Here is an 18,072-nt window from a genome sequence, read left to right as displayed (position 1 = left end):
CCTGTTTTGATGTTCTCACAGGACTTAAAGTCCAGAAGTCAAAGTCTAGAGCCCACCCCATGGAGGAAGTACAATGGGGGACTCTCCCTACATAAAGCCTGGGCCAGAAGGAAACTCAACCAATCCAATGCCCAGAATACTGTGGGAAATTCACCTTGACATTAAGAAACAGGAGGGGGGCAATAATCTCCTGTCTTGCAAATATTATAACCACAAAAATGTTATTAGATGAATTTGCAACCTAGATTCATACCACATAAAAAACTTTCAGAAAAACTTCAAGTTGTGAATATAGTTTTAAAAGTTTGGGATTAGTAGTGCCTAGGAATGTTATTAAAGCAAACTCAAATCCTTTTTGGGTGGAATGCCACTCTACAATAGGTTTTAAATAATTCTTACAATTAACTTTCCAAGGAAAATTGTTAGTCACAATAAAAGATAACTAGCACACAAGGAAACAATTCTCAAGAGATAATTTGCAAGAACAGCATGAGTGGCAATAAGAGCTTTTATAACTATCAGGCTTAGTTTATAAAACAATTATGCTCAATGCTCATTATGTTTAAAGAAATGAGTCATGATGAAAATATCTGCAGTGTATGGGAAAAACAGTGTCTTAATGAGCAGACATGAAGAAGAACCAAATAGAACTTTTATAAATGAAGTGCAAAAATTGAAATGGAAAACCCACTGAATGGGTTTAACAGATTAGACACAGTAGAAGAAAGAATTAGAAAACTGGAAGTTACTTTTGGAAATTACCCAGAAAGGATTACTGAGAGACAAAAAGATTGTAAATAGGAAACAAAAGTTAAGAGAAATGGAGGATAGCATGAAAAGATCTAACATAAGTCTTGCCACAGTTTCACAAGAAGAGAAGGGAGAGAGAGAGACTGGGGCAAAGATAATATAATACCTGAAATTTTTCAGAATGCATGGAAGACACCAATCCACAGAATATGGAAGCTCAACAAATTCCAAGAGGAATAAATAAAAAGAAATCCATATCTAGACACACCGAAGTGAACTAGAATCACTATGGTGAATTTACTATGGTAACACCAAAGACAAAACTGGAGAGCTTAAAATCATCCAGACTAGAAGAGGAACAAATTACCTCCAGTCTATTAACAATTAAACTGACAGCTGACTTCTCAGCAACTGAGGAAGCCATGTAACATTGGAATAGTCTCTTCAATATGCAGAAGGAAAACAATGACAATCTAGAATTCTCTTCCCAAACTATCTTTCAAAAAATGAAAATGGAAAAAAAAAAAACCCAGACATTTTCAAACAAAAACTACAGACTGAGAGAGTTTGCCATGACCCATATTAAAGCAAATTATTCAAAAGTATACTTAAGGATAAGGAAAATGATCACAGATGGAAGATCTAAGATAAAAAAGAAATGAAGTTTTTTGGTTTTGTTTTTGTTTTTAGAAGATGTTGGGGGTAGGAGTTTATTTATTTATTTATTTTTGCCATGTTGCGTCTTCATTTCTGTGCGAGGGCTTTCTCTAGTTGTGGCAAGCGGGGGCCACTCTTCATTGCGGTGCGCGGGCCTCTCACTGTCGCGGCCTCTTGTTGCGGAGCACGGGCTCCAGACGCGCAGGCTCAGTAGTTGTGGCTCACGGGCCTAGTTGCTCTGTGGCATGTGGGATCCTCCCAGACCAGGGCTCGAACCCATGTCCTCTGCATTAGCAGGGAGATTCTCAACCACTGCACCACCAGGGAAGCCCTGAAGTTTTTTTAATGTAAAGAAATTAGTAAATGTGAACAAATATTGATGGCACAAAATTTTAATAAAGTTTTAAGAAGTTTAAAAAGAAAAGAATTCAAATATATGAGTTAGGCATGAGATAAAATAGTCTAAAATACTTGTATTCTCTTGGAAGATGGTAGGAGTGTTTGTTAATTTTAGCCTTAAAAAGTTATATTTACATATGTTTTAATTTCCAGAGTAACTGCTAAAGTATAGAAACAGCACATAAGTTCCAAGTTAGTATGAGGAGAAAATGGAATTTTAAAAAGATGTATTTGTCACAGCTTAAAAAGAATATCAATAAATACATTTAGCAAAATGTGTATAAGATCTCTATAGAGCGTGTTATAAAATTACCTGGATGGATGGACGGATGGATGGATGGAGAGATAGAGAGTTAAAAAGACAGATACATAGATAGGTAGATAGATATTACACACACACACATACACACAGACACACACACACACACACACACACACACACACAGAAAACCTAAATAAATGGAGAGATGTACTTTGTTTACAGAATAGAAAACTCAATTTTGACAGTTTTTTGGAATACTGGTCAGGTATTTTGTTGAATGCCCCTCTACTGGAATTTGTCTAAAGTTTTTCTCATAGTTAGACCAGGGTTAAGGGCTTTGTGGGAGAAGACCAGACAGATAAAATGCCATTCTTATCACATCATAACAATATCAAGTCATATTGTCAATATGATTTATCATTGTTGTTGTACACCTTGATCGCCTGGCTGAGGTAGTGTTTGTCAAGTTTCTCCACTGTAAAGTTACTATTTTCTCCCATTTCTATCCTCTCCTCTCTCAAAGGAGCTCACTCTTCAAAGTCCATACTTAAGGAGGAAGGAGTTATACTCCCCATCTTTGAGGGCTGAGTTTCTACATAAGTTGTTTGAAATTCTTCTGCACAAGAAAATTTTCTGTTCTCTCCCATTTTCTTATTTACTCCATCATTTGTTTGTATCAGTATGGGCTCATGCATATTCATTTTATACTTCAGGCTATATTCTGATAGTTCTTCGTTTATTTTCGTGCTCAAATTGTTCTCGTTTTGGCCATTAGCAGCTCTTTCACTTGGCTCCTCTGTCCCTTTGACATACCCCCATCAATACTGGGGGTTTTCTTTGTTTGTTTTTAGCACTTCCTTACTTTCTGGCGCTACAAGAAGCTCCCACCTCATTTTGCATCTTTCCCATCCCAGCCCTTAGAATTAACTATTTCTCCAAAGAGCCCTGGTTCTTTTATTGAAGAATGATATTAGAATCCAAGATCTGGGCCTTAGGTATGCCTTTTCCTACTGGAATATTAGCAAGAGTTCTTTTTTTATTTTAATTTGTTTATTTTTGGCTGCGTTGGGTCTTCATTGCTGCACACGGGCTTTCTCTAGTTGCAGCGAGCGGGGGCTACTCTTCATTGCGGTGCGTGGGCTTCTCATCGTGGTGGCTTCTCTTGTTGCAGAGCATGGGCTCTAGGCGCACTGGCTTCAGTAGTTGTGGCTCGCGGGCTCAGTAGTTGTGACACACGGGCTTAGCTGCTTCGCGGCATGTGGGATCTTCCTGGACCAGGGCTTGAACCCGTGTCCCCTACACTGGCAGGCGGATTCTTAACCACTGCACCACCAGGGAAGCCCCAAGAGTTCTTTTTGTTTATATACATTTTCTGTTTGTTTGTTTTCTTTTCCTATCACCTTGTTCTGATTTTGTGGATCTCATCTCTCTAGGTACATAAGGTATTTGTTTGTTTGACTGTTTGTTTTTGCTTCCCAAATTATCTCCATTCCCTCAAGGTTTCTTTCTAGGTTTGTTGTTTTGGCTTCTGACTTTCATGTCAGAACTCTCCTCTAATATCTGATCATCTTTGATCATCCTTTCAAGTAGTAAAATGTTCATTGAGAACAATCTTTGTTGGAGAGCTTGATAATTGGCCAGGATTGCTACAGAATGATGGGGTGGCGATGTGGCACTTTTATTGGGGATCTTGCACATCACAACTTGAAGGTCTTGTGCATGGGAATGGACACAAGGAGCCCTGGGAACAGATGTCCTGTTAGCAGCAGTAGCAGAGCCTGAGTAGAAGCCCCAGTTGGACACCACACACAGGACGCAAATGATTCAGACCATCTGCTTCTCTGTTGCTAGCTCTCCCCCTGGTGAGAACTACAACATAACAAAGAGCCCCAATTCCTCTGTCACTATGAAGGGGTGGGTTCACTCAAGGGAAATGAGTAGACACTATAAAGGAGAAGAGTTTTGTTCACTGAGACTCATTTTTATTCTTACTAATGTTCATAAAGCATAGGGTCCAATTTAAGAGGACCTGTATGTGCACCAGTGTCCCTAAATTCTAACCTTCCCTAAAAAAGTTGGATCAGTAAAAATTACCAGAGTAAGTATTTTCTGCTGTCGTTATCACGTTACTTACGCAAACAGGTCACTTAATCCAGTTACAGCACCAACGGAGGAGTCCCCGAGACTTATAAGCTAACCTGAGGGAAGGCCAGCCAGCCAAGAAGAGTTCTGTCTCTTAGGGTTAGTCAGACTGGTGAATATCAAAATACCAGCTTGATCATTGGCCATGAGAAACACACGTTAAAGCAGACAGCAGTGAGGGTCAGCGTATTCTCTTCCTATAAAGCTAAGTGGACACTTTGCAAAGCTTACTTAGCATGAATTCGGGCGAGGGAAATGACCTAAATGATACGACAGGCTGTTGTCATTCAGCCAAGATCCTGATGCAGCTGTCAACCCATCTGTAGTTGTGATGTACCAACTACAAGACAAGAGAGCAGTGTCTCTGGGCTAGGAAAGCCTCTGGGGGCAGCCCTGATGTCCCATTATTATAGGGGTATGTTACATATCCCCAATCTAGTTTCTGAACATCTCTGCGCTGAGACCCCATTTCTTTAGAAACGCCACCTGGTCTGCTAAGTTCCTATCAAGATGTAGCCTGGAAGCCATGCTATCTTTTGGAGGGAGTCTTAAAACATCTGTGCTTTGCTTAATTTTGTCTTGATATATATATTTATAATTTCCTTTATTATCCAACTTCTAGGAGACACCTAGATTTTGCCTTATATGGGCCTACAAAGACTACTTAAAATAACATACTAGTTATTGATGACTTTAATAAAATATAATTTTCTTAATTGACCTTGCATTTAAAAATGGAGGGTTTTTTGCATCAAAAATTAACAAATACACAAAAAGCAGTAAGTAAACAATCATGATGGTTTGAAATAATGAGGAATCAGTTTTCCACATTCATTTCTCCCTAATGCTTAGTGTTTATTTTTACACTTTTTTTAAAAAAAAAAACCCACTGAGTTCCCCTATAAAATACACAAGAGATGTCTGATGCTATGATTGTCATGTGAGAAAACATTTCATATTTTAAAATTAAATGTTAATGCTTTTATAATTATATTTACTGCTTACCGTCTAATGGGATATTATGAAAGCAATCACACTTCCTAATCTGGGTGTTTCTTAAATAGAAATAAATCATTAAAAGAGCAAGAATTGGCTGCATTTCTCAGCTTTTATTTTTAGGTGGATTACTGCAGAAGCTGAAGCCTATGCTCAGAATTCTTTCTGGAATCAAAGCTGTTTGAATTCAGATCTCCTATCTGCCCCTTATTAACTGTGAATCTAGTAAAATTATTTAACTTCTCCAACTCCTGGTTTTCTTTTCTGTAAATAGCAATGCTTACCTTTATCCCCTCCATCGAGTTATTTGTTTTGGTTAAGTGAAATCATGAACCCAAATCCATTAAGCATAGCAGCTGGCCTTAATAAATTCTATAAATAACAGTTGTGCGTACGTATGTATCAAGCGTTCTTAACTGAGTGCACTGCATACTGTATCCCAGTGATCATATTTGGTATTCTATAACCTGTGATTGAGGAGGCCCAGCCACGTGCATACCTCCAGGTTAGGCCACGTACAGGGCTGCTTCAGTCTCATGCTGAAGTTGAGACCTAGTATAATGTTTCCAGGTCAATGTGAACCTCACTCTCTCAGGATATGAGGGTTTGGAAGCTTGCCCCTTACTCTGTCTTGAATGTTATTTGTAATTTTTCTGCTTTTCCTAACTGTGTGACCTTCTCTCTGAATCCTTTAGATAAGGGAATCTTGGTGATTTACCCCAGGGGCATATGTGTCTGCTCTTTCTGTCCATTTGTACCCGCTCTCAACTTTGGTCTATACAGTGGCCGGTCGTGCCCTACTCTGTGTAACCACTTTACTGAACCCTGGGCTCTTCAGGGGTGAAGTGGGCAGCAACTTTCTTTTTCTCCACGGCTGCCCTCCAAGCCTGCTTTGTCAGCTATCCTTTACCCTCTCCTCAGTAGGAGCTTGAGCTCGTAGAGAAGGACCGGTCATTCTTGGGTTTTAGAAGAATCTGATTTTTAGGAGTTACAGGCTCATCCCACTTCCCCCCCCCCCCATGTGCTTGCTAGCTCCTGCCTCTGCTCCCTGGGAATCGGGTCTTACTTGGCTAGCTCCATTATAATCTGGCATCACTGATGTATGAAGGCCCCCTCTTTCTCCTTCGGGCACTCAGTCAATTAGTTAACCCTTCACATTGCCTGAAGAAGGTACCGCCCTCTCCAGTTTGTTTCTTTCTTTTTTTTTTTTTTTTTTTGGTACACGGGCCTCTCACTGTTGTGGCCTCTCCCGTTGCGGAGCACAGGCTCCGGACGCGCAGGCTCAGCGGCCATGGCTCACGGGCCCAGCCGCTCCGTGGCATGTGGGATCCTCCCGGACCGGGGCACGAACCCGCGTCCCCTGCATCGGCAGGCGGACTCTCAACCACTGCGCCACCAGGGAAGCCCTCCAGTTTGTTTCTTAATGAGCTAGCTCTTGGTTTCCGACATACTCAAGGGCCGGCTATTCCTCTTCTAGATTCGTTTGAAACTTCTCAGTATCTGTACAATATATCTGTCTTTTTATGTCTCCCCAACACGTACATACACTTGTGCTTGAACTCCGTTGAGAGGATTTCGATTGCTTGCAACCAAAAGAGGCCTAATTAAGGTATGGGAAAACAGATCAAAGGGAATTGGACAGGCCTGGGGGAAATTTTATCCATGCTACGGGAAAGTCTTAAGAATGCATTCCTGCTTCACAGAAGTGGATATTGGTCTACGAATATGTGCCAGAATATTAAATTAATATTATTAATATCAATTAATATTATCAATATTAAACAGCATTTATTGTTATATTCCAGTCCTATAGATGTTCTGGACCTTGGTTCATCTTGGATATTTCCTGTGTTTCCCAGGTAACACGTGTAAAATTCATCTTTTAGTGTGGATTCCTACTAAAGATGGTATCCTAAATTTAGAATAATAGGGACTCAACTATAATGGCTTAACACAGAAGTTGATTTTTCTCTGAAAAGAAATTGGATGGTAGGCAGACCAGGGTTGGTTCGGTGGTTCTATAACCAGTGTTCATACAGTTTTTCTGCTACATCCTCCTTAGCATATGACTTCCATTCTTAAGTTCCTCACGGCCCAATATGGCTGCTGGAGAGCCAGCCATGTGTCTTGAGTCCAGGCAGTGGGAAGAAAGAAGGAGGAGAAAGGCAAGAGGGATGTATGCCAGCTCTCTCCTCCTCTACATGAGCCAACGCTCATCTCATGTCTCCCACTTACATCTAATCAGCCACATTTACACATAAAGGAAGCTGGGATTCTGGTTAGTGTGCCACCTTGAACAAAACTGGGATTATTATTATTTTTTAAATAAATTTATTTATTTATTTACTTTTGGCTGTGTTGGGTCTTCGTTGCTGCGCTCGGGCTTTCTCTAGTTACGGCAAGCGGGGGCTACTCTTCACTGCGGTGGCTTCTCTTGTTGCGGAGCACGGGCTCTAGGCGCACAGGCTTCAGTAATTGTGGCTCGTCGGCTCTAGAGCGCAGGCTCAGTAGTTGTGGCACACGGGTCTAGTTGCTCCACAGCATGTGGGATCTTCCCGGACCAGGGCTTGAACCCACGTCCCCTGCACTGGCAGGCGGATTCTTAACCACTGCGCCACCAGGGAAGCCACCTAGAATTTTTTACAGTACTATTGCCTTTCAGATAATTCAGCTTGATTATAACATTAACAACGTCATCATACACAAGTAAATCAGCAAAGGTGGGGTTTCCTAACAGAATTTTCACAATATAAAAAATAAGGGGGCTTCCCTGGTGGCGCAGTAGTTGAGAGTCTGCCTGCCGATGCAGGGGACGCGAGTTCGTGCCCCGGTCCGGGAAGATCCCACATGCTGTGGAGCGGCTGGGCCCGTGAGCCATGGCCGCTGAGCCTGCGCGTCCGGAGCCTGTGCTCCGCAGCGGGAGAGGCCACAACAGTGAGAGGCCCGCGTACTGCAAAAAAAATAAATAAATAAGGGGAAGCAAAATGGCTTGCTATCGAATTTAGAATTCAAATCACTTGCTTCATCCTCAGAAAGAAGCAATTCACATAGAACTGATACAAGGGTTCAGGTCCCATAATGCCCAGTAAGAATATTTGGAAACATGCTTTGGAATAGGATGTTACTCTTGTCAGGAAAGGAAGGTAAAGCCAAATTCCAGTGCTCCATGGTTTTGCCTGGCTGGAAGGGGTTTTATCTTCCACAGGCATGAAGTTTACGTTATTGCCACCTTACTGTGAAGTTTTCAATTGAATAAACAAACAAGTGGGCTTACAGAAACTGCTTTCTTTGGAATTTTATTCCTGTAGAGCATATGGGTGAGAATTTCTTTTCTTTTTGCTAATAGGACAAACAGAAGAAGGCATATAAGATTACAAAGCCTCTTTGAGGTCCAGTCTTACATTTGGGGCCTCTAGAGGCATGTGGTAGATTGTAATACTGTTTATCAAATATTCCAGTTTCCATTTCTGCAGTGCGCCTCTGTGTGGGATTTTGGGGTTTCTGCAGCAATAACTTAAACTACTCTGACAGATACAAGACAGAAATGCTGTACTAAAATTTTTTAAAAATAAAGTTTAAAAAATAGTTTGTCAATTTGAGTGGCACCCCTCCAAAGTCTCATCTCTGAGCGATTTTCCCACTATTTTCTTTTATAAACTTATTTTTAGAACTGTTTTAGATTTACAGAGTTATTACAAAGAGAGGTCCTATATACCCCACACCCAGTTTCACCTATTATGAACGTCTTATATTCATCCCTACTACATATTTACATGCTCTTTCCATCCAGCTAATCTTACATGTGATGGTAATTAACATATATGCAGTTAAGTGCCAGGAATTTTGCTCTTACTAATTTTATGTTGGTATTCTTCAAAAGTTTTGGAAAGGATATGCAATGGAATTAACACATAGGTTGCCACTTTCTACCTTTTTACAAAAATCATCTGGATCTATCTTTTTTTGTTTCCAAGTCAAAAGTACCCTTTGATTTTATATCCCCAGTTCTCTTAGTGACCATCCTATACTCATCACTGATAATAGCATTCTCTAGACCACTGAAGCTCAAAAACCCCACAATATTTTTTCTCTTCCTGTTTAATCACTATGAACTTTTTCTTTATACAATAGTTCAAATATGTCCCTTTTCTTTTTTATCATTCCCACAGTGACTGCCATAATATTTGAAATGCATTTAATTTTTAAATTATACACAGAGATGGTATATTAGTCTGCTCAAGCTGCAATAATAAAATACCACAGACTGGGTGCTTAAACAACAGAAATTCATTTCTCACAGTTCAGGAAGCTAAGTTCAAGATCAAGGTATTCATGGGCTCTCTTCCTGGTTTACAGAAGGCTGCCTTTTGGATGTGTCTTCAGAGGCAGAGAAAGTGAGTTCTCCGGTGTCTCTTACTGTTAGGGAACTAATCCTATCATGAGGGTCTCACCCTCATGACCTCATCTAAACCTTACTACCTCCCAAAGGCTCCATCTCCAAATACCATCACATTGCGGGGTTAGGGTTTCAACATGTGGATTTTGGAGGGACACAGTTCAGTCCGTAGCAGTTGCCAATGCCCAAGATCAATGCAGGAGAAAGTGCTGCATTAAGGTGAGCTGTGAGACGTCAGGTTAGAAGGATCTGTGATGTGTAAGACTCTGAGCGCCACACGGGAAGTCCCACGGTTTCTGATCAAGGCAGTGTCCTGGTGGGAATTGTTTTAGGAAAGCAAATACGGTGGTTGCTTATAAGACGTATCTTATTGGAAGAAATCGCAGGTAGGAAAACCCTCTGCGAGAGTAATGTAACAACCCCTGATGGGAAAATAAGCATCTGCATTATGAAGGCAGCACCTCGAACTCACCACCGCCTGCAAGCCTTTCCTCATCCTCCCGTCAGAGGGACTCTCCTCTTTAAAGCCCCATTTTCCTTATGTCTAAGGGTTGCTCACAGAACCCTTACATCGTTCTTGCTTCTGTACTTTTCTTATCCCGTCTAGTCTGTGCATCCTCCCTGGCAGGAGGCAAGGATATAAGCAATAACTGAGATTAAGCAGCCATAATGCAAAGGTTACGTCAGCACAGATGCCAAAACAGGAAGAACCGAGAGAGACACGGTCCCATCAGGATCTCCAGACACCGCCCCCTCCCCTCCCCTCCCCTCCCCCTCCCCTCCCCTCCCCTCCCCCTCCCCTCCCCTCCCCTCCCCCTCCCCTCCCCTCCTCCCCTCCCCCTCCTCCCCTCCCCTCCCTCCCCTCCCCCTCCTCCCCTCCCCTCCCTCCCCTCCCCCTCCTCCCCTCCCCTTCCTCCCCTCCCCTTCCTCCCCCTCCCAGCGGCCCCTGCGTGGCCGCCGGCCCCGCTCACTCCCAGCGGCCCCTGCGTGACGGTCGCGCTTCCGGAGGTGCGTGCGGACAGCCGCAGTATACTTGAGCTGCGCCATCTCCACACAGTTGGGCGTTCTTCGCGTCCGCTGGGCTCCGCGTTCGCGCAGGGTCGCGGCTGGGTGGGAGCGATGCTGCCCGGCCCGCTGGGGCCTTGAGGCGGGAGCGGCGAGCCGAGCCACTAGTTTGCCAACCGCGCCGAGCCCGCAGCCATGTCCACGGGGTTCTCCTTCGGGAGCAGCACGCTGGGCTCCTCCACCGTGGCCGCCAGCGGGAGCGGCACGGGAGGCGGTTTCTCTTTCGGGACCGCGGCGTCTAGGTAACCGCGAGCGGCCTTCTTCCCGGCGGGGCTGGGGCGGGTGGCCTGGGGGTCGCGGGCGGCTGGGGCGGGGGGCGCCGGCTTCCACGCGGAGGCCCGGCCGCGCTTTCGCCGCTTCTCTGGGCCTATCCCGGCGCCCGGTGAATGTCGCAGGGATGAATGGAGCTAAGGTTGTCGGATCTAAGCTCTTTTTAGAAAAAGAGACTTAATAGGAAATTGTAAGGGGGACAAAGACAAATTTCTCCCCGATAATTGAGACGCCATTGCAGGATATACGTTTTGGGACATTAATGATTTCGTGGTTATTTTAAACGCGCTTTCAAACCTTTTGTGCCTTATGGGGCCCTATCTGTCCTCTTGGGTTTTTTGTTTCAAATACTTGTTACAGCACTTTTTGGTGGTAGTTTTGAACAGTATGTGCAAATTAGTATATCACAGGTGAGGATATTGTGCTGACTCTCATTGTCTTTTACTTAAATTGTGAAGTGTAGGCGCCATAGTCATCGTCTTTGTGCAGCCTGCTACCTCACCTCTTCAAGTGATAACAATTTGGCCAGCAGACGTCCAGAAAGAGGCAATTAAAATAAAGATCATTTTAATGATGCGAGGTTTGCTCTTTAGAGCTCAAACTTCTGAAGATAAAAATGGAGATCGTTAAATCAAATAGTGTGCCTAGAATGAGTTACGGGATAGCTCCCGGAGCTGGTAGATCAACAAAGCAAAAATCCTTCAATTTTGTCTGTATGGGAGGGGGTAGGGTGGGCAAAGACTACACGGTGAAGTCAGAAATCTGGAGTTCTCCTTAATAGCTCCTATGCTGTCAGTCTGTGCACTTAATCAGTAAGGCCTGATCATTTTAATGCTTTACTTGCCATTTGCTTCATTTCCAGGGCCACCACCCTGTTGCGGGCTCTTGTCATTCGTGGAACAAATGTTTGTTGAACGCATTCCTAGGTAGTAGGCTCCCCTTTAGGTGGTAAGATAAGTCCTGCTCTCCTGAAGCTTACATGAAAGATCGTAATACTTAATGATTCCTGCCAGCTTCTCAACCAGTAACCTTCTCCTGTTAGATGAAAACTGCTCCCATCACCTCCTACTTTGATTAGTTCTCTGGAATCCCAGTTGCTGTCTCAACTGCTTTTACATCAACTTCTTTTTTTTTTTTTAACAACGTTGTAGCCAGATTAAAAAAAAAAAAATTCCCATTGCCTCCCTTCAATGATTTTCCACTATCCTTGGAATGAAGTAAAAATAAACCTTACCATGGTCTGCAAGGCCCAGTCTGGAACCTCTTCAGACATCCTGAGCCCATCTTCTCATTTTTGTTTGCTCCAATTCAGTGATTCAGACCCAACTGTAAAAGAAAATAATAATAACATCTATAGGCATACAGATAAGTAACTGACACAGTTTCAGCGAAAGATACTACCCATACTCTTTGATATTTTCTTTTTTTTTGGCCTGATATTTTCTATTCTGTTCCGTTTCCTTATTTTAAAATGCTGGTTGTGAGCTATTAAATTGATTTTTTGCTCATCTCATGGGTCCTGATCTTAGTTTGAAAAACACAACTTGGGCTTTTTCTCAGTTCCTCAGGTGAAGGCCAAACCCCTTCCCACTTGAGGGCAGTTCCCTCTGCCTGGAATTGCCCTACCACCTCTTGTGCTGAGCTGATGCCTGCTTGTGGGACTCAGGTGCTTACATCGGAGGGAAGCCTTTTCTGACCTGTCAGTGTAGAGAGGTTTCCATCCCTTACCCTGTACCATAGCACTTATCACAGTTGTTTCAGTTCTTACATTTTTTGTTGACTTCTTTACGCTCCATCATGGTGGAGATCTTTTCATGCTAGTTTTCCAGAAGACACAGTGGAGCTCAATATGTATTTGTTGAATGCATGAATGATTGATAAATCTCTTTCTCTGGTTGGAAACTTCCTGAGGGCAGGGCCTGAGTCTCATCTGCCACTCCGAGTCCCTGTGACAGTGCCTGGCAGGGCTTTTATAAATACTTGTTGAATGACTGAGTAAATGAATTACTAGCAATAAACTAGAAAAATGTATACATGCTGTAGAAAGGCTTGGGAAATTAATAAAAGGAGAGACGGTCTAACACCTGCCCATTGGAGTACTGGTTTGGAGGCCTAACGTTCTTTTGGTAAATGCACCTAGGTTAGGTTAGCTCCCAGGTCCACGGTAGGGCAAGATTCCATTCTTCATCTGGCAGGGTCTGCTGGCTTTTCTGCATCATGTCCTTGTTGAGGAGTTGGCAGATAATATTCGTTGAGGCAATAATTGGTTAGGTCTGAGGTAGCTTTTTGTTTTTCTTTAAGTGAATATTTCTGCCACAGAAATTTCTCCTTTGCTTCTCTGGTAAAGTAAGATTTTACTTTGATATATTTTCTTTGGTAATGTTTTCAACTTTATGAACTTGTGAAACACTTCATTGTATCGTTACTTACCTTAGATTGTCAAGAAATTTTAAATACTTTAATTGTCTTAAAAATACATACTTTCACTGTATATCTTTTGTGTATTTATGGAATAGCAGTAAAAACATGGGATTACTGACTTGTTTGGGAGGAAGGGTAGCATAATAAACATTTCCTTAATTTGATTCTTCATAATTTGCCAACAAAATGTTTCTTAAAAATACGTTTTGGTTCAGTTGTACTTTAATTCTGGGTGACACCTTGCAGCCCTGCTCTGCCAGCCCCCTGTGCTTGTATACACAGAGGGGCACGTACACACGTGCTAATAGGGAAAGACACAATTTGGGTGCACCCTCTCCTTTTTCCTGCTCAGTGTTGATGACTGATTTCAGGTTCTCCTTCCTTGAAAACTCCTCCCTCTCCGTTGCCCTCACAGTGATTAACTGGCGTAGAACCTTGTACATGATATGTTTAGTTGAATTTATAAGTGCTTCTTATGATAATGGTAGCAACAGCATTTATTGAGTGAAGTTAATTTGCCCTTCGTAATCTCTAAATCTTTACAAAAAATCTTAAGTGGGTACTGTTATTCCCATTTTGCTGATGAGGAGATAGAGGCCCAGAAACATTCTGTCATACAAGTACCAGCACATTGGAGAGCTGGTACCGGAGCCTGGCCAGAGCAGTACTGCCTGCCCCTTCCATTGAAATGCCGCAGGCTTTGAAGCTTTTTTAAAAAACTGACATGCAGTTCCGCCATGGTGTTTACGTCTATGTGGAAGGCCAGGGAGAGAAGTAATAAAGATACATATGTAGCATGAACGGGATTTCCCATTATGTTGTACATGTTGTAATCTCTCTTAACCCTCCGACATAATTTTTGAAGTGTCAAATTGTCAAGATTTTTTGGCTTGTTTTCATTTGTTCTACCATTTATAGGTAGGAAATTTGAGCCTCTGCAGCTTGCTAAGAACAGTTGAAAAGCTGTAAACTTTGTTCACATCACTTGTTATTATCAGCTGCTCTTTTCTAAGCTTTCAGAACCTCTGAAGAGGGTTTCTGCTGATCTTACACAGTCTTTTTAGAGGGGAGCTTTGCTTTGCAGCTTCCTCGTGCCAGGGTATGTCTATTCTTGTCCCTCATCCCCACCCCCAGGGCTGGCGATACAGCAACAGAGAGGTGGTGGGGACAGCTTCGAGTAACGTTCCTATTTCTGGGCATGTCTTTATGTTAGCAGTCGGGGAAGAACAAATGAGCTTAGCAGTGTGAATTGTACATACATAGTTCAGAAGGAAAATGATCCGTATTTGTAGAATTTCCTATGGCTGTTTTAAAATACGCTAGCTTTCAAACAAAAACTTGTGAAAGCAGGATATATGTGATCTTGTTTATGACTCCTTGGCATCTGAAATCCTAAATGCTATAGATTCTGCTTTTCTTGAAGACTGCTGTTGCATTTTTTAAGAATAATTTTGTATGTGGATTTATTTTTATAGAGAACAGAAAAATATTTGAACGTGGTTGGTTGAAGGTGAGTTGTGATTACTTTTGTATCCTGTGGAGATGTGTGAGGTGCTTAAATGGAGAAATAACCTCGAAGAGCTAACTTGCGTTTCCCTTAAATAAGTATTGGCTCTAGTAGACTTTATTTTGTGTTTTCTATGAACAAGCAGCCCTTCTGTGGGGCTCAGTCTTGGGAGCCTCGGGAGCACGGCAGCTCCAGTGACAGCACCTGCTCCTTCTGCTGGCTTCGGAGCCGGGCTCTTTGGATCTAAGCCTGCCACTGGGTTCACTCTAGGAGGAACGAACACAGGTAAGGAGGGTTGTCAGATTCTCAGGGAGTGGGTTTGGGGTATTCATTCTTTGCAGGTTCTGTCCTGTGTCTCCTCCCTTTACAAGGATCGTCACTGGTGGTAGACCTAAAAAATGGTAAATACTGAGATGAAAAGGCAGACAGGGATGTGGGATCAAGGGTCAGAGATAGGGCCAGCCGTTAGCTGTGACTGACTTCAGTGTAAGGAAGGACAGCACACACATACATTTAAGAATTAAAGGAAATAAATCTATTTAAAAGTAATGAATTAAAGTAATTCAAGTTTATGTTAGATTATGTAATGCAGTGTTTTATCTTGGTGAAGACTGAGTCAAGTTTACAATTTGGACATTAATTAATTTAGTATATGGGACAGTCAGCTTCCTTTTTTTTTTTTTTTTTTTTCCCCCGTACGCGGGCCTCTCACTGCTGTGGCTTCTCCCGTTGCGGAGCACAGGCTCCAGACGCGCAGGCTCAGTGGCCATGGCTCACGGGCCCAGTCGCTCCGCGGCATGTGGGATCTTCCTGGACCGGGGCACGAACCCGTGTCCCCTGCATCGGCAGGCAGACTCTCAACCACTGCGCCACCAGGGAAGCCCTCCTATTTTGCTATAACATTATAATTTACATACCTAAGAGATGTTTCAGATTTTTTTATTATTAAAACAATTGTTGCACTGGGAAAAGGGCAGGAGGTAAAGGTTTCTGGTGGGCATTTCAATAATAAAAAGTTTTTTAAAAAAATACAGATATTTGGGCTTCCCTGGTGGCGCAGTGGTTGAGAATCTGCCTGCCAATGCAGGGGACACGGGTTCGAACCCTGGTCTGGGAAGATCCCACGTGCCGCGGAGCAACTAGGCCCGTGAGCCACAACTACTGAGCCTACGTGTCTGGAGCCTGTGCCCGCAACAAGAGAGGCTGCGACAGTGAAAGGCCCGTGCACTGTGATGAAGAGTGGCCCCCGCTTGCCGCAACTAGAGAAAGCCCTCGCACAGAAACGAAGACCTAACACAGCCAAAACTAAAAAAAAAAAAAAAAAAAAAAAGTATAGCATTGTCTAGAGTCTGTGCATGTACTTTATTTCTGATATTTAATTTAAAAAATACAGATATTTTGTTATTATAAGCCAGAAATATGCTTCACTGGATCCACCATTTTAAAAGTTTACTTCCTTATTTACCTCTATTCTCTGCCCTCAGAGTCTCTTGGTCTGTGTAACCACCTTTTGCATTGAGCTGCCAGCCTTGACTGCAGCACTTTCACAGCTACACAGAGACCGCGGAAGAACTGCAGGCGTAAACGTGAGACCAGCCAGTGTGCCTCTTGAGACAGTGCCGGTGTTTTGTTTGGACTAGCTTTTTTTCCTCCTTGCCGGATTTTGTTATAGGCAATAGTTGTTTGCACTTTACAACTCTTAATCCCTAATTGATCAAATTATACACAGCCTATGATACGAGAACCAGTGCTATAGAAGGAACGCTGTATTAGGCAGTGGTTGTGGTGGAAGATACTGTGATACGCGTTAGTCTTACCAGCAGTGTCATCACTCCCTGAGGGTGATTCCAAGTCTTGCCCTGTTACAGGCCAAAAGAATGCCATCTGCCACTGGTGATTAAAGTTTATTTCTCTTTTTGTCCCCAGGAATAGCAACAGCTGTAACTACAGGATTAACTCCGAGTAGGAATTTTTGAGGGAAGGTCCCAGATCTCTGGTTTTTCTACTCTTTCCTAATCTCTCACAGAGCTGGGCTATAGAAGAAACATATAAGGAACTGAATATAGATCATAGATACTGACTTTTCAAAGAACTTTTCAGTATTTGACTATTTTTAAAAAATCGATGATTATGTAATCCTTTTTTAGTTCAGAAAAAAAAATTTAATACAGAATTGGCTTTTTCTGTCAAAATTCATTTCACATTTATATTTTTCAGTCATTTAAGCCCTTTTAGTGAAAAAAGAACCAAACTTTAGGCCAGAAGTCTTGGAATTAAGCGCTGGTTGTACCTCTAAATAATTGTGAGGCCTTAGATGGTCATATCTGGCGGCTTTTAGTTATCTGTCAGATGAGGGTATTGTAATCAAAAGGTTTTGAATTCCCTTCCAGCTCAAAAATATCGTGGTTCTCTATCGTGATACGCTGCAGGGAATGTGGGTAACCAGGGTGACGGCACCTTGACCTGGATGCCAGGAAATGATGTGAAAGGACGAGAGGACAGTGAGGAACCGCAATTAAAGTGACTTAATTTAATTAAATGTAAACTTAAAATTGAAATAAAATAAAGATTGGTGAACTTTCCTCACTTAGATGCCACTTACGTGTTATCAACAGAAAGCACGTCTGTCTACCACCAAAGTTTCGGACAGGACTGGTTACAAGGGCGAGCAGTTGGATCCTGTCCTGAGATTTTAGAGCCTGTGCGTGTTTCACAGCACGTTACTCTGGCAGGGACTTCCACTTGTGGCAAGGACGATCCAGAAGCATAGTTTCTGACTTCTTTTCTCTGAGTGCCTTCAGGAGAAGCCAAAATGCAGGTCATTCATAAATTCTCCGTTTAGTAACTTAGCGTAACTACTAGTTCCTGGCTGTGGCCGGGAGTCTACACAATGCCTTGATCATTGAGTATCAGCGGAAGGTGGTGCAGGACCCTGATGAGGTCAGGGGCCGCTGGGTGCCTGAGCAAGACCTTCAGCCTGTTGTGAGGCAAAGGGAGCAGGCAGGCCGAGCGATGGGTTCTTGTGTCATCTGACATGCGCTCTAAGAGACGCATGAAAGGCACTAGGAAGGCTGAGGAGGAGGAGAGGAGTTGTTGATTGGCGGGGCAGGGAGCACCGTTCCAGGCAGGAGGGGAGAGCGCAGAGGCCAGTCGTCAGAGGATCCAGGGAAACAGGAAAGGTACTTTGCTTGTGGAGTTTAGGATTCT

The 18,072-nt window shown here is 42.9% G+C and overlaps 1 protein-coding gene across 5 annotated transcripts in view; it reads left to right on the top strand.

The window, feature by feature from the left end:
- The first annotated feature begins 10,616 nt into the window (after nucleotides 1-10,616).
- NUP58 (nucleoporin 58) overlaps nucleotides 10,617-18,072 on the top strand; it is a 35,042-nt gene continuing 27,586 nt past the window's right edge. For 4 of the 5 annotated variants that reach the window (XM_067713707.1, XM_067713705.1, XM_067713706.1 and 1 more), the window contains exons 1-2: nucleotides 10,617-10,909; nucleotides 15,008-15,150. In XM_067713707.1, coding sequence (XP_067569808.1) covers nucleotides 10,803-10,909; nucleotides 15,008-15,150 — 250 coding nt within the window. In that variant the 5' untranslated portion in view covers nucleotides 10,617-10,802. The remainder of the gene's footprint in view (nucleotides 10,910-15,007; nucleotides 15,151-18,072) is intronic. The other variant, XM_067713704.1, reaches the window with a different exon arrangement.

Source organism: Pseudorca crassidens, chromosome 18 (genome assembly GCF_039906515.1).
Source record: "Pseudorca crassidens isolate mPseCra1 chromosome 18, mPseCra1.hap1, whole genome shotgun sequence".
NCBI lineage: Eukaryota > Metazoa > Chordata > Mammalia > Artiodactyla > Delphinidae > Pseudorca > Pseudorca crassidens.
This window is presented reverse-complemented; position numbering and strand designations above follow the sequence as displayed.